At 37.9% G+C, this 20576-nt stretch overlaps 1 protein-coding gene across 4 annotated transcripts in view; it reads left to right on the forward strand.

Annotated features, from left to right (window-relative positions):
• LOC140731751 (protein-tyrosine sulfotransferase 1-like) overlaps positions 1–20576 on the forward strand; it is a 75014-nt gene that overhangs the window by 29588 nt on the left and 24850 nt on the right. For all 4 annotated transcript variants that reach the window (XM_073053507.1, XM_073053508.1, XM_073053511.1 and 1 more), the window contains exon 4: positions 1385–1435. In XM_073053507.1, coding sequence (XP_072909608.1) covers positions 1385–1435 — 51 coding nt within the window. The remainder of the gene's footprint in view (positions 1–1384; positions 1436–20576) is intronic.

A 20576-nucleotide genomic window follows, 5' to 3' on the forward strand; every position in this document is an offset into this window, starting at 1 on the left:
ACTTTGGAACCCATACTACTTCCAATATGGTTCACTCCATGACATGAAGAGAAAGCCAGTTTCTGGGTAGCACAAAGGCTATAGACTGTGATAGCATTCTAGCTTTAGTAATTAACTCTTGGCTTAAAACCAGCTATGCCTCTAGCCAAGTTGATGAGCAGCCAGTATAATCTGGAATTATATCCTGATAATAAAAGAAATTGGGGTGGGGTGGGAAGAAATCCAATCTAGCCCTTAGCATTCCACCAATCCACTTTCAACAAAGTAATAGATTATGGAAAGTCATCACAGTGTTATCAAGGTTCTTTTAATCACTAAAGACTTCCTGTAACATTTTACCTAAAGGTACAACTAACACGTCTTTACATGGACATCTGTGGTTCAAGACCACCTCTTCCCAAGGCCAAAGATGTCCAATTTCCACCAACTAAAAACATACTTTTATTTAATATTTACCTTGTTGACGGTAGAAATTATTTCTAAATGCCTATAAAACCTATGGAAATACTCCAATATTAAGTCCAAATGGAAACAATAGAACATGAGTGAACTGTAAGTTACAATTCCTGTGAAGCTGCCTGAGAGTATCGAGTATGTTAAGTTCAATAAAAGTACCTTATTGCTCTTAATGGTAAAATAATCTGTTTTGTTTTTAAGAAAATGAAAATTATTTAATTGTGCACAAAATATGTGTCCACTTACTACATGAATATTTTCAGTAACTTAAGTTTGTGATTACCTGACTAAAAACATTTTATTAATGCATACTCCTTAGCTTTGTGCATTCATGGATTTACAAGTGAGCAGCAGATTTACCTGCCTTATTTAAAGTACCAAGGAAAGTAGGCAAAGCTGTAAATAGAGGTGAAATACTGAGAGGTTGTGAAATAGTAATGATGGAACATGGTTGAATAGTTGTCTCCTTCTCATTTTTCTCCATGTATTCATTTTAGATGATTGTAACCAAGTGTTTTGACATCTGTATCTGTACTTGATGTATTTAAATACTTAATAAATTATGGAGTGCAGCAATATGCTTGAGACTGATTTAATCAAAATCTGTTGCATTCAAATTTTTAGTGTCATTTGATTTTAGGTTATACGTTGAAAATACAATATTTTTCACAAAGGCTATTGGAATTTCATATTGATATTTTCTGTTTCATTTATTGTGGTAGTATTTAATGGTATAATGTTTAACTTGACTTTCACAGGCCTGCAGATCTGCATTCTTGATTTTTTTCCTCTTTCTTTACCTTCTCCCCCGCAGAAAAAATGAAGTCCACACTATTTGTTAGGTGGAGCTAAGTAGCCATATTTTGTTTAAGATGGCTTCATTCACAGAAACCTGGTGTATCTAAAAGGAGCTCATTTTTTTCCCCAGGTCATCAAAGGTGACTTTCAGCGACCTGAATTTCTTAAAGATCAGCCACAGGTACAGTACTAGGTTTCATCATGTCAACTTGGGGTTTATTGTTTTTAAAAAGTTGTTGCATGTGATCTTGTGCTTATGTTTACAAGTTTAAATTTGCCTAAACTGGAGGCTATTGCGAAGCATCTGGGAGTATAGTTAATTAGAAAGAAATGTTTGGCTTAGTTCCATATTTAATCGTAAACTATCAAAATTCTTGTACCTTTGCTTGGATAGGGTATGTAAAGAGAAGTAAAATAAGGGTGTAGTTGAGAATTTGTGATTCCAATATGATCAAATGAATTGCAGGAACAAATAAAAGTGTAAAACAAAGGAATTTAATTTGGGGATAAAACACTTCATAGTAGACTGATATAGACATTTGGAACTGGAGAATCATTGTATCTTTAAACAGGTTATTCAGCAAAACACATCAGTGCCTTCTAATTCTTTTAACTTTCCTTTCATCCCTGCAAGTTCATTATCTTCAAAAGTTAAAATATTTTTGTTTCTTTTAGATCTACTATGTTTTGGTACAGTGCTTTTCAACTCCTATTGTTAGCTGTATAAAGGGTTCTTCTCATATCACATTTGAATCTTTTGCTGTGCACCGTAAACCTAGCCCTTGACTATTCTGCTTCTCTATTTTCCCTATTTAAACCTGTCAAGATTTTGATACAAGATATGGTATCGACTATATTGCACAATAACAATCTTCTCAATGTTACAGGGAGAGTAAAATGACAGAATGACAAACCAATGGAACATGTGTAGATAAACAAGAGGTAGAAAGTTTCCAAAGTAATTAATCTCTGGAGAAAATGAGAGAATGGGGAAATGGGGAAAAGTTAAAACAAATTTTAAAACCTAAGTAATTTTTCTCTAGCATGCAGTTTTAAAAAAACTTTTGTCGAAAGTGAACTGCAAGGAAAAACAATAAGGTGGGAGATAGACAAATATGGTAAGCAAAATTCTCAAAGTGAAAAAGAATTTTAAGAGTATAATGAATGTTGCTGTAAAGTACTTTTCCTTATTTTCAAAGGGGAGATAAGTATCAAGCAAAAGTTGACACACAGTTTATATCAAATGATTATAAGCAGAAATAGAAAAGTAAATTTGAAGGACTTCCTTAAATAAGGTAGAACAGATTCAGGAAAGAAATTCCAAAAAGGCTATAACTGGAATTCATCACAAAGATGCTCATTTTAACTTCGAGATTTTATCAGATCAGAGGTAATGCAGGTCAACAGTTACAGTGATGCATTTGTGTTAAGTCATATATCATAGAAACATGCACATCAGTCCACTGAGTCTGTACTGACCTTTATCGAGAATTACTAAATACCAAAGTATTTAAAGTTAATGATGAGCTTGTACTTGTCTACTTAAAACTTTTTTTTCAATATTTATTGCATTATTTGTTTGGAAGTAGATAATTCTTGCATTTCATTGACTGGTTTGTGGTTACCACTTCTTAACAATTTCTTGTTTCCTGAATATATGGTTTATTTCGCTGTTCGTTCAGCCTTCTATCACAACTTTAAAATGTAAATGCGCTTGGGTACAATTTTTTTTAGAAATTCTGCTTTTACCTTTTGGATGAAAATGGCAATAATTAGGTTGTATTTAATCCTTATGCCATTGGAGGAATTAAAGGCCAGTTTGATAGTATGAACAACATGGCACACTGTAATGTAATGGTTAACATAACATTTTATAGCGACCTATCCCACTGCTGTCTTTGAGGAGTTTGTACATTCTCCCCATAACGATGTAGGCTTCATCCAGCTGTTTCAGTTTCCTCGTGCATTCCAAAGACATGGGTTAATAAGTTTTGAACTGGAAGCAAGCCGCAAGCACTTATGGGCTGCCCCCAGCACATCCTCAGATTCTGTTAGTCATTGAAGCAAATGATGCATTTCACTGTATGTTTTGATGTACATGTGACAAATAAAGCAAATGTATTTTATGAATGATCAGGTATAGACAAGATTCTCAAAGGAATTGATGTTTTGCAGCAATTTTTTTTTCAAATGCCTGTCACTGAAACTCTTTTACAGGATGTAATTAACTAATGAAGTATCACTTCACTAGTATACCCTGATGTATTTCATCAGGAACCATCTCCTGATTTAAAACGGAATAATTGCATTTCAGTGAATGCCCTGTGTCGTCATCTTTATTGTTCTATCCTTTCATTTACACTTTAAGCTTCCTGTGACAAAGGCAGAGTGTTCCTTGCCTTGCTCTATAATTTTTGTCATTTCCTTTCATTATTCCAGTCTTTCTTTTTACTCCATCGCCTGTTCATTCATTTTTGCTTTTTGGATTTTAGTTTTTGTAACTTTTCTGTCATTGTACTTCAATCTCGTTTCTCAGATCAAGCACATTTTCTTGTGTGAATTGTGTCTAGTTTGTACTGTAATTCTCTTGCTAGAAGGTTTCCTTTTTGTTCATTTGCTAAAGAATTGGTTTTAATTCATGTGGACTTTTTCTCCACCAGTATATATTTTGAAATTATTTTCTCACTTTTAGTTGTCATTCTAAGTCCAAACTTACTTATTTTGCAAGATGACTAGTTAGAGAAATGAGTTGCCAGGAGACAAAGATAGAAGGATGAGAGAGAAGAAGAAAACCTTTGTTCCAGATGTGACACAGTGGTGCAGCTAATACAACCTCAAATCCAGCGATCCATATTCAATCCCGACTTCTAGTCTTCTCTGTGTGGACCTGACATGTTCTCTCTGGGGTCATGTGGGCTTCCTCCTGTTACCATATCACATACCTTTCCATATCACATGCAGGGTGTGGAATATTGTAACTTGCACAAAAATGGCACAAAATTTGCCTCACAATATGGACATAGTAAAATGATGGAAAGCAAAAAAATATATAAGAAATGTTTGGATAAGTAAATGGGTTTGATTACCAAACCAATTAACAAATATACTGAGAAATGGCAAATGACTTTTTCTCTACACAGGTGTTGTCAGTTACGGATTTTTTCCCCACCATTTCCCACTTTTAAGTATTTCTCTTTAAGCTCTGTATATATTACTTCAGTAGTACAACATCATGGTGCTGATAGTTCTAGTGAGATTTTTTTTTCTTGTTTTCTTGAACTGAATGGCCTAACATTTCGAGGGCCAAATAAACATAGTATATTAAATGGTATACTAAATTATATTATGTGAGACTGGCAGATTTCCTTCCCTGAACTATTTTAATGAACTACAAGGTTTTTAAGACAATCCAAATGTTTCACTGTTAGCATAATGATGCAGGTTTTTTATTTCAGCTTTTTAAAATACCCACATTTAAATTCATCATCTGCCTTTGTGGGATTCTTTTTTTAGGTAAATAATCCAGCGATTAAACTTTTCTGATATGGTAATCCCAAAACTGAATTGTGCAGTGTGTAGAGCGCTGGTCTTCAGTACTACTGCTGGAATGTCTAGTTTCATGGTATTGACAGTGTGCAATGCTCTCAGCTTATTCTTAATTGTAATGGTAAAGTGGGAGAGATTTTGAACCATGAGGTTACAGATGATGTATGTTACTGCTGCTTATGGCCAAATGCATTGGCATGTTTTGAGCTGCTAAATTGTCCTCAATATGAAGGTTGGACTTTGTGCCCATAATGACTGTGTAGTAATAATCATGGATGTATGAATTTTCTGCAGTTATATAGGTGAGGATGAGGATAATTAAGATTGTCTCTCACTGTGTCCCTCGCTGCCTGTTACTGACTCATTCTGGCAGCTATGATTTTCATCCAGTTTAATCAGTAATGGAACAACCAAGCCACCCTTGGTGATGCCCAGTAAAATCCTCCGCCCAGAGTATGTTCTGTGTTGCTGCAACTTTCTGTTCTTCTTACAAGTGTGGTTCAACACCTATGAAAGGTCAGTAAGAGATAATGAGGTGAAGGTTTCCTTGCAAAAGTCTCAACATATTAGCATTAGTAATATTGGAGATAAGCAGATGAAATCCTGCATGCAAAGTTGAAGGATCTGGGACAAGTGAAAAAGAAGGATCTCAAGGATAGTAATTTCAGGCTTGCTTCCTCTGCTGATTTGTACAGAAGCAGGAAGATCAAGTAAATGAATAGTTTGTGCAGGTGGAGACACAAGATGCTGAAATCTGAAGCAACACACAAGAGCTGGAGGAACTCAGTGGATCAGGGAGCATCCATAGAAGAAATGGACAGTTGACTTTTCAGGTCAAGACCCTTCATCTGGACTGGAAGGAAAACTAGTATAAAAAAGTTGGAGATTGCCCAGGCAGGATACGAGATGTTGCTCATTTAGCCATGATCTGACAGATGTATCATGTGAAACTGAGGGAGACCAGTCTCCTTGTGGGCAGATTTGCTTGGAGCTGTTGGGGAAGATTTAAACAAAGTTGGCAATGGGATGGGAACCAGAGTGAAAGGGCCGAAGATGTGGCAGTTAGTACACAAGTCAATCCAGTGTTTAGTGAGACTGTGAGGATGGTTAGGCAGATCGTAAGACAAAATTGCAGGAGAATTATTCCAGGAATGAAAGGGTTAATGCATGAGTGTTTAATGTCTCTGGGTCTGTACTTGCTGGAGTTTAGAAGAATGAAGGGGTATCTCATTGAAACCTATCAAATATTGAAAGACCTAGATAAAGTGGATATGGAGAAAATGCTTCCTATAGAGGGTGAGTCTAGGACCAGAGGGCATAGCCTTAGATTAGAGTGGTATCCATGTAGAATAGAAATGAGAAGAGGGTGGTGAATCTGTGGAATTCATGCCTGTGCAGGGCAAGCCATTGAGTATATTCAAAGGAGAGTTTGATAGGTTCTTGATTAGTCAGTGTGCCAGAGGTTATGGGGAGAAGGCAAAAGAATGGGGTTGAGAGGGATAATAAATCTGTCATGATGGAATGACAGAGCAAACTCAATGGGCTGAATAGTCTAATTCTGCTCCTCTCTCTTATTGTCTTATCATTTTGGCAATGTCAAGTGCAATTGAAATGAATGACCACTAGCCCATGCTTGACCCACTAAATTCCTTCAGTACCTGATGATGGAGATGGGAGAGTTTGGATTTCTGAGGTCTGGGAATTACATGGGGCAAGAGGAACAGAGGCTTAGCAAGATGAGGACCAATATCCTTGCAACAGGGGTTATAAGTACTTTTCAGGAGGGTTAAACTTGGGGTTACACCCTAGCCAGTGTGGTGAGTACAGGCATTGCCGAAGCCAGCCACCCACAACCCATTTATGCTAATCTTACATTAATCCCATATTCTGCTCACATTTTCATCAATTCTTGCCAATTCTATCACTTGCTTACATAGAAGGAAGAGTTTACATTGGGCAAACTGTGCATGTTTGGGATGTGAGAGGAAACCAGAGTACCAGGAATTACAGGGAGAATGTGTACATTTTACATAGACATCACCTGAGATCAGGAGTGAACTTGGTCTCAGGTGCTATGAAGCTGCAGCTCTACTAGCTTGTGCCATTGAACTGAATTAAAATTTCTGTTAGTTACATTCTCTCTACCCTTGAGTCAAGGTTTCCACTGCAATATTATTGATCTGCTAAGAAATCACATCAGCTTTTTTTTCCTGGTTCATTAGTGTTGTCTATTAATACCACTGTAAATTTCTCCACTATTGCTGTTTCATAATTGTTATTTTTTTCTCGATGAAAATCTGGGTTTCCTCCTGTTTTTGTATAGTGTTTCTATAACTAAAGGTCTGCAGCTTTCATCCTAGATCCTCATTTCCTGCTTTTTTGAGTGCTTAACTGCTCACCACTGCAATTGCCATGTTTGTTGGTTACTATCCATGCAAAATGTGATTAACTGAAATATTTAGTTTTAACATGTGTTACAGTCAAACTTTTGTCTGAACTTTTTGGGGTGTTTAGCAAATTTGGCTGAGTAATAAATCACAAACATGAGAAAATCTGCAGATGCTGGAAACCCAAAGCAACTCACAAAACACTGGAGGCACTTCAGCAGGTTGGGTAGGAGCTATGAAAAAAAGCAAACAGTCAACATTTTGGGTGGAGAAGCTTATTCAGGACCCTTCTTTCTTCTTCTTTTTGGCTCGGCCCAAAACTTCCTTTTCCATGGATGCTGCCTGACCTACTGAGTTCCTCCAGCATTTTGTGTGTGTTCCTTGATTAAGAGGTCCAGAATAGATGTACAGTTGTGGCAGCCGAGGGAGGAACATGACTTGTTTTGCTGTTGCTTTTATTGCTGCTCGTCATGTTCAGTTTTGTTGTGTTCTGTGTTGTTATACTGAGCATTGTGGGCGTGCTATGGTGGCAAATTTGGAGATAGGATACTGCCCCCCCCCCGCAAATTCATGGGTGTGTTGACTCTTCATGCAAAAACGCATTTCACTGTATGTTTTGATCAGCATGTGATAAATCTGGATCTGTTTCAGTCCATTGGGAGGAGCTAATAGGCATGATAAAGAACGTGATAGGGTATCTAAGAGGAATGCAAGTAAAAATTACGTTCATTGTAACGACCAAAAGGAAGGCAGGAATGGCAATCCAATATCCCAGGGCATAATATCTTCAGGCCTGACTGGAACAGGTAGGGGGTTTGTTAAGAAACGGTACCATTGTGAGAGATGATATCCAAGAAGACTCTTCAAATGAAACTATATAAGTAAAATGTGGAAACAAGGAGGTGGTCTCCTAACTGTCAGCCTGAGATAGGGAGGGAGAGATCTCGACAAATCACAAAGAAGTATGATGTAGTCAGGTTATCATAGTAGGGGATGTCATTGGACCTAATCTTAGAGAATGTAGCTGGTCATGTTGTTAGAGTATCGGTGGGAGAGCATTTTGCAAATAGCGATCATAAGTTTCAAGTTAGTTATGGGAAGGGATAAAGATAGTCATGAAATTAAGGTCTTGATTTGAGGAAAAATGCCATTTTCACTGTCCTAAGATAAAACCTGGTAAACGTGGAGCAGGTATTTGTAGGTCAGTATATAACAGGCCAGTGGGACACATTTAAATGTGAAAATATTCAGATATATTTTTATAAATTTGAAAGGAAAAGGGAACATTGGATAAGAAGCATCATCAATGTGATAAAGATGGAAAGTAAGCATGTGACTAAAACAACTGAAAATGGAAAAGAACTTCCAGAATATTTAAAAATAGAAGATGAATGTAAAGAAATTAAGAGGTTAAAGAGGATCATGAATGTCCACTGGCAGGCAGGATTATGGAAATTCAGCAAACTCTCTATGTTGTGTTAAGGGCAATAAGGTAACCATGGAAAGAACAGAACCATATGAAATAAATATAGCAGCATTTGTACAGAGCTAGAGGACAATTGGGATTTTAAATGCATTCTTCTCACTTGCATTCATAAGGAGGCCATTACTGCTGAAGAATTCAACAAGGGGGATGCTGAAATCTGAGAATGTGTTAACATTAAAAAGGAGGTATTATGTGACTTTAGAGGGTTTAAAGATTGATCGATCTTAAAGGCCCATTGAGATCTACAGTACCTTGTAAAATTCTTAGGTACAATACAGTATATAGCTAGGGTGCCTAAGACTTTTGCACTGTACTTTATGTACTTATGTATTGCACTATATTGCGGCAGCGAAAAAAAAATTGTGACATGTGAGTGGTGATAAGGCTAATTCTGATATGGGTCTCTATTTTGTTCTGAGAGTGGGAAAGGGGCAGGGAAAGGGGAATCCTGGTTGGGAAAAGGGAAAGGGAGAAGGGAGCCCACAGAGAGACATTATGTGATGATCAATAAACCAGTTGTTTGGAATCAAATGACCTTGCCTATTGTCTCAGGGCTGGGTGTGTCTGCATTCGCACCTCCCCACATCCTAGCACTCTTTCCCTGCCACTTATCCCACACCTCTCCCACGACGTTCCATCCTCACCATTCCCAACATCCTTTGCCTCCGCCAGATTTACTAACTTGCTCTCTGCTCCTTGTTTACATATACGTAACTCTGCAAAAGTCTGAGGCACCCTAGCTATAGGCTTTTAAACAGTACTTTATCCCAGGCAGTGATGGAGAGAAGGGAGGAGCTTGTAGAGGACTTGATAGATCTTCACTGGCTGTAGATGAGGTGCTAGGAGATTGGAGGACTGTACATTTAAGGAGGGAATCAGGGATGAGCTTGATAACAGGCCTCTGGATCAAATATCAGTGATAGGGAATTATTGATCAGTGCTGGGACCTTTTAACCGTATAACCATATAACAATTACAGCACAGAAACAGGCCATCTCGGCCCTTCTAGTCTGTGCCGAGCGCTTACTCTCACCTAGTCCCACTGACCCACACTCAGCCCATAACCCTCCATTCCTTTCCTCTCCATATACCTATCCAATTTTTACTTTAAATGACAATACAGAATCTGCCTCTACCACTTCTACTGGAAGCTCATTCCACACAGCTACCACTCTCTGAGTAAAGAAATTCCCCCTCATGTTACCCTTAAACTTTTGCCCCCTAACTCTCAACTCATGTCCCCTTGTTTGAATCTCCCCTACTCTCAATGGAAAAAGCCTATCCACATCAACTCTATCTATCCCCCTCATTATTTTAAATACCTCTATCAAGTCCCCCCTCAATCTTCTACGCTCCAAAGAATAAAGACCTAACTTGTTCAATCTTTCCCTGTAACTTAGATGTTGAAACCCAGGTAACATTCTAGTAAATCTTCTCTGTACTCTCTCTATTTTGTTGACATCTTTCCTATAATTCGGTGACCAGAACTGTACACAATACTCCAAATTCGGCCTTACCAATGCCTTGTACAACTTTAACATTACATCCCAACTCCTATATTCAATACTCTGATTTATAAAGGCCAACATACCAAAAGCTTTCTTCACCACCCTATCCTATTTTCTGTTTGCCATAGACATCGATAGTCTGCATAGGAATTTAGGAGATATCATTATCTTTGCAGATGACACACAAATTGATGGCATTATTGAGAGGTAGCAGGATAGTCTTAAGTTTCAGGAAGATATTAGTCAATAAAATGGGCAGAGCAATGGTGGAATGTAGTCCTGAGTATAGTTGATGCACATGGGATAACATGGGTAAGGGCATATGCCGTGAATGGTTGGGCCCTGGGTAGTATTGAGGAACAGAGCATTGTGCATTTCTGGTCATCAAGAGGAAATATATGGTTGCACTGGAGAGGACAAAAAGAATTGTTGCCTGGGTTAAAGTATTTCAATTGTGAGGTGCGATTGAATCAGCTAGGTTTTCCTTGGAGTGGAGGTGAAATGCATCTCTAATGCATTCCCTGAATAATTATATATTGCTGTTGTGTGAACTTAGCAACACTTATCAATCAACCAATGCATTGTATAGATGATATGGCCATTAGTTTCATTGTTGCTTGTGGGAGTTTACTGCACTATGTTGCTTGTCCACATTAGAATATGAAAGACACTATATGCAGATCTCTTTAAATTAGTATCTCTTTTCAAATTTTTTTATTATTATTCAAAAATAACACAGGTACATATCTCTTCACAACCATGCCCCTAAACAATTCCACAAAAGGAGGTACTTAGTTGAAAATGTATATTTTCAAATGAGCCTTCACCAGCCTGTTGGCATTCAGTTTTAAGGAGTTTTACGAAAACATGATTTCAGACTATAGAAACACCAAAGCAGGAAGTGAAGTCATGATAGAAGATGTGTCAAACTTGAAGAACCTTTTTAAGGGTGGGCTGTCAAGAGCAATAACTATGATGGTCACAAGAGTCATTTGACTTTTATTAAGTGTGTGCAAAGTCTAAAGATAGCAACCTGAAGCCCGGATCATTGTCAACTCATTTCAACCATAGAGCTAAAATTTATTACAGAGAGATATGAAGTTATAGAAAGAGAACATGGCACAGATAATCAAGAAACTAAACAGGAAATCCACAGGAAGCAGGTGCAGATGTTGTTCCCCTTCATCTGTTTAACATAAAGCAGACAGCTCATCAACTAAATGCAGTATCAGTGTTCTAACTATTACCATGTGCGGTCAATATTAACTGCTAACTAACTACATGCATTAATAGGGTCCCAATATAATTTATTATAAGCAGTATTGAAAGTTAATTTGGAAAAAGGCAGTGTGCACATCTTAAAGACTAGTACATTAAGGCAGTTGGAAAAGCCAGAATTTTTTTGGAACTGAAAATGTGATCTCTGGCTGTTATCCTATGTCCTTGGAGTGGAGATGCTAGGGGACACATTGAGTGCAGCAGACAGGTTGCTGAGCTTGTTGCTCATGTCTTCTTTGGAGCTCAGTGATTCTTCCAGCATGTATTTATTCATTCAGTAACATACAAATAACCATTGAACAATTTATAGTCAGCATGAATAGAACAATTGTACAAAGGATAGTTCTCAATTGTAAACTTATGCTCCTGGGATTCATTGGTTAAATGTGAAGTGTTAATTCCCTGTTGACACCCCCACCCACTTTTTATTTATATGCTGGCTTTAGTGTTAATGTTATATTTCACTGGGTGCAAACACTTTTTAAAGTGAGGTTCCAGAAGCGAGAGAATACAAGTGTGGATTTTGAAATGTTCTCTTTTGTTTTCCGTTTGCATTTGTTTAAAAGCTATTGTGAAAGAAACGCGCACAAAATGCTGGATGAGCTCAGCAAGCCAGGCGACATCTATGGAAAAAAGTAAATTGTCGATGTTTTGGGCTGAGTCCCTTCATGAGGACTAGGGGAAGAAAGATGAGAGGTCAGAGTAAGAGGGTGGGGGGAGGGGAGGAGGAAGTACAAGGTAATAGGTGAAATCAGGAGATGGGAAAAGGGTGAAGAAAAGAGCTGGGAAGTCGATTAGTGAAAGAGATAAAGGGCTGGAGATCAGGAGCCTCTGATAGGAGAGGACAGAAGGCTATGGAATAAAGGGGGAGGGGGAAGCACCAGATGGAGGTGAGCTGAGAGAGGGAAATGGGAATGGTGAAGGGTGGGGGGGAGAAATTACTGGAAGTTCGAGAAATTGATTTTCATGCCATCAGGTTGGAGGCTACCCAATGGAATACAAGTGTTGCTCCTCCAACCTGAGTGTGGCCTCATCACAGCAGTAGAAGAGGCCATGGACTGACATGTCAGAATGGGAAGTCAAATTGAACTGGGTGGCCACCAGGAGATCCTGCTTTTTTCTGGTAGACACACAAATGTGAGGAGCTCAGGCTTTGTCTTGGTCACCAATTTTACACCCAAAGTAGAGCTCATAGGCTTTCTTAATAAGAGGAATCTCTTCACAATTTAAGCGTATCCCACCTCAAATTTAACAGAAAGTTTCACAGCTGTTGCAAGATTGGTGAGACATTTTGCTATCACAAACACTCCTGAAAATACAGTAAATTAATTTGTGCATAGAGCATGTGTATCAACGTGATCATAAACTGATATACATGCAAGCTCAATGCATAGAACACGTGATGCTTTTCTTGCCTTTGTAAGACTTGTTCTGCCATGTAGCATCTGCCCTGCCTTAGCATGCCCAGGTTTACCTGGACAAGACAGAATTCTTTTCAGCTTACATTATGGACAACATTTTAGTTGACTTGAATTATGAATTGAAATAATAATTGTTGTCAATTTCAAAAAATAGCACATGATAGAGAAATTTCATGGTGATTTTCATGATCAGCAGCCCAAAATCCATAAGAAACATACCAAATTATTCAGGAAGCCAAATCTTTGTTATTGAATGGTTCTTTTCTAAAGTGCACTACTTTCAAAAGCTTACTATGTTCAGGAGCAACACATTGAAGCATCGTGCTAATTATACTTTGGTGGCATGGCCTCATAGTTGGAGGTCCAGTGGAAAGTTGTGTTTATATTAGCAAATATTTCGGGACTTCTAGCTAGCAGTCTGTTAGAAAAGTTCAGCATAACCACCCTAAGTTCCTGGAAAATTTTGGATTGTTATGAGTTAAACATTTCTTGCTAAAGACATCTGAGTAGCTATAATTTAAGGTTTTCAAAAATTACTGTTGGAAAATGTAGAAGATCAATTGATTAAAAGATCAAAACATTTCTGTACTGTTGTGGCTATAACAATCATTTGTATGCCTCTTGGGGAAAATTGAATTACGTTTGAAATAAAAGACACTGGCAAACTTCATTTTGATTAAAGGATTTTCTTTGAAAAGTGAAGGATTAAGTTGGTATTTTAAAGATCAGTTTCAATCTTTAAAAACAAAACATTGCAGTTGTGTATTAGTGATTGGTTTGGAGCCAGTTAACCTTTTCTTTAGATGCATGTTTTGTTTTGATAGCATTATTTTAAGACTTGGTTTTGTCTCATAGAATGCAAATTGGAGTGAGTCATTCTTTGGAATGCTAACTAAACAGTATAAGTTGCTTACTAAGTTTATGTTCTTTCCAATATTTTTATTTACATATAAGAATACAGAGTACAAGAAAAATATATCAATACATTATACTAAATCGCATATAAAGACTACTTACCCTTCATGCAGATTAATTAATTCATAACATTGAAATATAGTAATTTTATTACATTAAAAAATCTAACCCACCACCAAGACCGAAGTTGATTAGTAAAGAAAAAAAAGAAATAAAAATTATTAGTAACCATTTGTGCTTTAGCAGCAAATCAAAGGTTTTCAAGATAATTCAAAAAAAGGTCCCCACAATGTTTGAAAGTCTTGGCTAGATTCAGAAATTGAACATCGAATCTTCTCTAAATTTAAACATGACATCACATCACGTAACCATTGGGTGTGAATAGGAGTGGCCGCATCTTTTCATTTAAGCAAGAGCGTCCTTCTGGCCATAAGCAAAATCAAAGCCAAAATGTGCAAGTCATGACTCCAAAATAATATCCTTTCCTCCAACAATACCAAATAAAGCAGTCAAAGGATTAGGCTTAAAGTTTATTTTGAAAAGTATCAAAAGAGTTTGAAATACTTCTTTCCAATATTTTCCAAGACTCGGACATGTCCAAAACATATGAATGAGTGAAGCTTCTCCATTATTACATTTATCACAATACGGAGATATATCTAAATAAAAAGGAGACAACTTATCCTTGGTCATATGGGCCCTATGGACCACTTTAAGTTGTAGGAGAGAGTGGCAGGCACATAACAATGAAGTATTAACCAATTTAAAAATATGATTCCAAGTTTCCTCAGATATTGAAGTCTGTAAATCTTGTTCCCAAAGATTTTTAATGTATTACCTAAATTGATATATCTTTTTCAGGCATTGCCTGTTTTTATTCCTAAATCTATTTTTGATTCTCTTGACTCTATTATATCTTCTTGTATATGGAAGAATAAGCGTTCTAGATTAAATAAAATTCATCTTCAGAAAGATAAAAAGAATGGAGGATTAGCCTTACCAAACTTTAGATTTTATTATTGGGCAGTTAATATAAGAAATCTTACATTTTGTTTATATTACATTAATCGTGAGGATTGCCTGATGGAGGTTTCTTTTTAGAAGCTAACTCTGTTAATAAATTTTCTATTATCTGTTCTTTGTCCTCACTTCCTTTGTCTCTGAGTAAGTTAACTGATAATCTGGTAGTTAAAGACACTATGAGAATTTGGATACAATTCTGAAAATACTTTGGCTTATTGAGATTTTCTCTTTCGAGTCTCATTTTTTCTGATTCTTTTTAAACCCTCTATGATTGATGTGGCTTTTAAAGAATGGGATAGATTAGGTATTACGTAAATGCTTTCAGGACTTGTTTGTAGAGGGAAGTCTCTTTTCGTTTGAACAACTGTCAACCAAATACAGTTTACCCAAAACTCATTTTTTTCGATACCTACAAATAAGAGATTTTTTACGGTCTCAAATAAGTATATTTCCTAAAAGTCCTGATAAGAATCTACTAGATATAATTTTTAATTTGAAACCTTTTTATAATGGATCTATATCTAATATTTATAATATGCTGTTGGGAATGAGAAGTGTTCCTTTAGATAAAATTAAAAATCTTTGGGAGTAAGTTTATGTTAAGTAAGAGTAGCTAGAATTGTGTATTAGTTTGTGAACAAACGTGTTAAGGTTAGTTTGTAATGAAATAACTTGAAGAACTCAATTATTGGAATTACCGATGATGGCAGATTTTAAACCTGATCACTAAATCGTTATCAACCAAAAATATGATGCCTCTGAGAAAAGCAGGGCCAAGGAAAATGTAGCAGGTAAGAAATTTTAATACAATCTAGAAAGGTAACTGTCAGATTTTTGGGCCATGTTGCATTTTACTGGCCTTAGGGGTCGGGTATTTGAAACATCAGAGAGAAATGAAGTCTGTTTCCTGACAACTGAGGCTCTGGATGGAAATCCTATTGCTAAATCTTGAGGTGAAAATTAACTATGGGTTGGCACTACCTGTAAACTTTAGACTCCGAGCATCAATTAAAACTAACTGATGAGGTGTGATAGTAGAAATGTAGTTAAGCATGCAATGATGGTTCAGCCTGAACAACCATACCCTTGGACCAGCCAATGGCTAATGTTAGGCCCTTCCCATTGCATCATAATGTTCCATGTAGTAATCCCACTGACAATAAATCTGAGCAAGGTCATAGTTCAGACATGCTGTAAATTAGAATCCAGATGGTTCTATATATAACAGGATCCCCTGGGAGCGGGTAGAAAGGTTCTTGTAATGTGTTGTGCTGGCACACCACTTAAAGACAGGTGTCATTGTATAATAATGACCCAGAAATGAATGGTGAGGGTACTTAGAGGGTTGGTGATGACTAAATACAGTTTCAACCAATCCTGAAAGCTTAGGTCAGAAATGAAACTGGTTATGTGAGAAAATGATGGGGATTGATAAATGATATAACCATCATTTTTAGACTGGAACATTATGTGTAAATACAACCCTGAAATTAATTTTCTTGTGGGCATACTCAATAAATCCAATAACCATAATAGAATCAATGAAATACCACATCAACTGGGCATACAACCAGTGCAAAAGATGACAAAACTGTGCAAATACAAAAGGAAAGAAATAATAATAAATAGACAATAACTATTAAAAACATGAGCTGAATCTTTGAAAGTGAATTCGTACATTGTGGGGACATTTCAGTGATGGGGTGAGTGAAGTTATCTCCTTTGGTTCAAGAGCCTGATGGATGAAGGATAATAATTGTTCCTGAACCTGATGAGATGAGTCCTGAGGCTCCTGTACCACCTTCCTGATGGCAGCCACAGGAAGAATGCATGACCTGGGTGATGGGGTCCTTGATGATGGATATTGCCTTCCTGTAACAATGCTTCTTGTAGATGTACTCATTATTAGGAGGGCTTTACTGTGATGGACTGGGCTCTATCCACTACCTTTTGTAGGGTGTTCTGTTCAAGGGCATTAGTGTTTCCATACCAGACCGTGATGCAACCAGCCAATATACTCTCAACCACACAACTACAGATACTAGTCAAAGTTTTAGATGTCATGCCAAATCCTTGCAAATTCCTCAGGCGGTAGAGGCACTGCTATACTTTCTTCATAACTGCACTAATGTACCCAGCCCAGGACAAGTTCTCTGAAATAATAACACCAAGGAATTTAAAGTTGCTGACCCTGTCAACCTCTGGTCCCTCGATGAGGACTGCTCTTGGACCTCTGGTTTCCTCTTACTGAAGTCAATAACTAGCTCCTTGGTCTTGCTGACATTGTTACAGAGGTTTTTGTTATGGAACCACTCAGCCAGATTTTCAGTCTCCCTCTTATATGCTGATTCATCACCACCTTTAATTCGATCTACGACCGTGGTGTCATCAGCAAATTTGAATATGGCATTGGAGCTGTGCATAGCTACACAGGATAGGTGTAAAGAGAGAAACCAATAAAATGAATGACATGGAAGCTGGAAAACAAGGAACAAGGAAACCAAACATGATTATGTAGGAAATGTGTAATACAATGGCTGAATCTAATATAACAATTTCTGCAATGTTTTCTTCATTATATTTTTGATTATAATGGTTTGCTGTGTAAAGTAATCATTTAAGAGAACAGGTCAAAAACAAATTGGGAGCTTACATCTTTGTTCAAAGACTTGTTGTTTCGTATGGCAGGTGTTTTTCTCTTCACATTTTTAATTGGTTTTTGTCAAGCCACTCCTCCAGCTCATGGCTGCATTGATGGACTGTGGCAAAGCCATCTTGGATCTTCGTGAGAGGGAAAATTTGAACCAGGTGGAGGATGTCTTGGGTTGGGACACCGCATTAGCAAGTTGGGGTTTGTCAGGCACCCAACCGGTGTAGTGTTTGCACTGCGTTGGCATGTCAACTTCTGAGTCTATTTGCAGCTGTCCTGTTTTTTCTGGGAGCTGCAGTGAAGCCTGGGGGGAGTGAGGTGGGTTCCCCAATCAGGTCTCCACCGGGGCATGTGGTGTGCCGGTATTGGCATCATTCAGTATGTTTGTCATAGGAGTTGAGGTTTCTCAAGTTGTAGAAGGGTTTTCTGGATCTGAGCTGGGAAGGTAGAGGAACATTTTCAATGAGTTTGTGAGCTGGAATGTTGTTGGGCATATTTTGGATACACTTGTAGAATTTTGCTGAAGCTGCTCTTCTATGGATATCCAGGATGCTATTCCGATCATTGTTGGGAGCCATTGGACAGCTGTGGATTTTGGGCTCCTGAGATTCTTCTCATAGAGGTATGGAGCTGTGTATTGATGATATTTGTGTGAGCACTTCTCTTCCAGGTGGGTGCACAATATTTGGCGACTGAGAAACAAATGTTTGTAGGACTGACCGGTTAGCACCTCATTTGGCTCCTGCTATCTTCCTGATCATGGCCATTCTGGATTTTAGTTTATTTTCTACATTTTGAAGGTGGATCTTGTATGAGAGAGTTTGATCTTGTGTGATTCCTAAGTGTTTTGGATGTGGGTCATTGGATAGCCATTTATCATTTAGTTTGATGTTAAGTTTAAGTTCGGTTAGTCGGTTGTCCAGATGGTATAAGCAAGTTACTGTTCGTTGACATTTATATTTCTGTACCACTTTGAGAAGTAGTTGGGTGGGGAGTTGACATCTTGGGTAAAGTTTTTTCAATTATTTGACATTGTTTAATTGAAAGGCTATGGTCCAGTTATCAGCGTATCCACAGTTAGCAGATCAACACATTGACGTCATGTGTAGGCATGCGTGCTTTAAGGACTCCATTAGACAATGCCAGATCAGGGCCATTTATGTCTGTGGACAGATGCCAGACGAAGATTGATCCAACCCCGGCTCCCAAATGGACAGACTCACGTCAGCTCCTGCCGGGCCACACTTCATCATGAATCAAGCTCTAAGATTAAATAAACCTTGAATATGTGGTAGTGTCTAGGATTTACGTTCAAGCTTGAGATTGTGCTGAATACAGTGTAAACACATAATTATAGTCCAGAGAGTTTAGAAATGCTTATTATTGCTTATTAATTCCCAGAGGGGGGATTTCTAGAGTGCCTAGAATATGGTTTTTTAGAGCATCTCATGGTTGAGCACACTAGAGGATCAGCTATTCTGGATTGGGTGTTGTGCAATGAATCAGAATTGGTTAGAGAGCTTAAGCTAAAAGAACCCTGAGAGGAAAGTGATCATGATAGAATTCACCTTGAATTTTGACAAGTCGAAGCTAAAGTCAGATGTAGCAGTATTACAGTGCAGTAAAGGGAATTACAGGAGCAAGAGAGAGGAGTTGACTCAAATTGATTGGAAGAGAACACTGTCAGGGATGACAGCAGAGCAGCAATTACTGGAATTTCTGGAAGCAATTTGGAAGGCACAGGTTATATACGTCCTAAAGAGAAAGACTTATTCTTAAAAAAAAGAAGAGTCCTGATTTGGGTCTTGGCCCAAAACGTCAACTGTACTCTTTTCCATAGATGCTGCCTGGCTTACTCCAGCATTTTGTGTGTTGCTTGAAGTAACAACCATGATGACACAAGAGAAGTCAATGCCAACATAAAAGCCAAAGAGAGGGTATATAATAGAGCAAAAATTAGTGTGAAGTTAGAGGATTGGGGATCTTTTAAAAAGTAACAGGGCAATTAAAAAGTCATTAAGAAGGTAAAGATGGAATACAGAAGTGATGAGTAGTTTGCATCAGTCTACACAGTGGAAGACACTAGCAGTATGGTGGTGGTTCCAGGTGTCAGGCGTCATGAAGTGTGTGATACTGCCATAAGTAGAGGGAAGGTTCTTGTGAAACTGAAAGGTCTGAAGGTAGACAAGTCAGATGGTGTACAGCCCAGAGTTCTGAAAGAGGTGGCTGAAGAGATTGTGGAGGCATTAGCAATGATCTTTCAGGAATCACTAGGTTCTGGAATGGTACCAGAAGACTGGAAAGTTGCAAATGTCACTCCACTCTTCAAGAAGGGAGAGCGGCAGAAGAAAAGAAACTGTAGGCTTGTATGTACGACCTCAGTAGTTGGGAAGATCTTGGAGTCGTTTATTAAAGATGAGGTCTCAGGGTACTTGGAAGTACATGATAAAATAGGCCATAATCAGCATGGTTTCCTCAAGGAAAAACTTGCCTGACAATTCTGTTGGAATTCTTTGAAGAAATAACATGCAGGATAGAGAAAGGAGAACATCAGTTGATATTGTGTATTTGGATTTTCAGAAGGCTTTTGACAAGGTGCCACACATGAGACTGCATAACAAGCTACAGGCTCATGGTATTACAGGAAAGATTCTAGTATGGATAAAGTAGTGGCTGATTGGCAAGATGCAAAGATTGGGAATAAAGGGAACCTTTTCTGACTGGCTTCCAGTGACCACTGGTGTTCTGCAGGGGTCTGTTGGGACTGATTCTTTTTACATTATATCTCAATGATTTAGATGATAGAATTGATGGTTTTGCTGCAAAGTTTGCAGGCGATATGAAGATAGGTGGAGGGGCAGGTAATTTTGAGGAAATAGGGTACAGAAAGACATTAGGAGAATGAGCAAACAATGGCAGGTGGGATACAGTGTCAGGAAGTGTATGGTCAAGAAATGAGAGGATTGACTATTTTCTTGCTGGAGAGAAAATACAAAAAACTGAGGTGCAAAGGGACTTGGGAGTCCTTGTGCAGGGTTCCCTAAAGATTCATTTGCAGGTTGAGTCTGTGGTGAGGAAGGCAAATGCAATGTTAGCATTCATTTCAAG

The sequence above is a fragment of the Hemitrygon akajei genome, chromosome 8 (genome assembly GCF_048418815.1).
Source record: "Hemitrygon akajei chromosome 8, sHemAka1.3, whole genome shotgun sequence".
Taxonomy (NCBI): Eukaryota; Metazoa; Chordata; class Chondrichthyes; order Myliobatiformes; family Dasyatidae; genus Hemitrygon; species Hemitrygon akajei.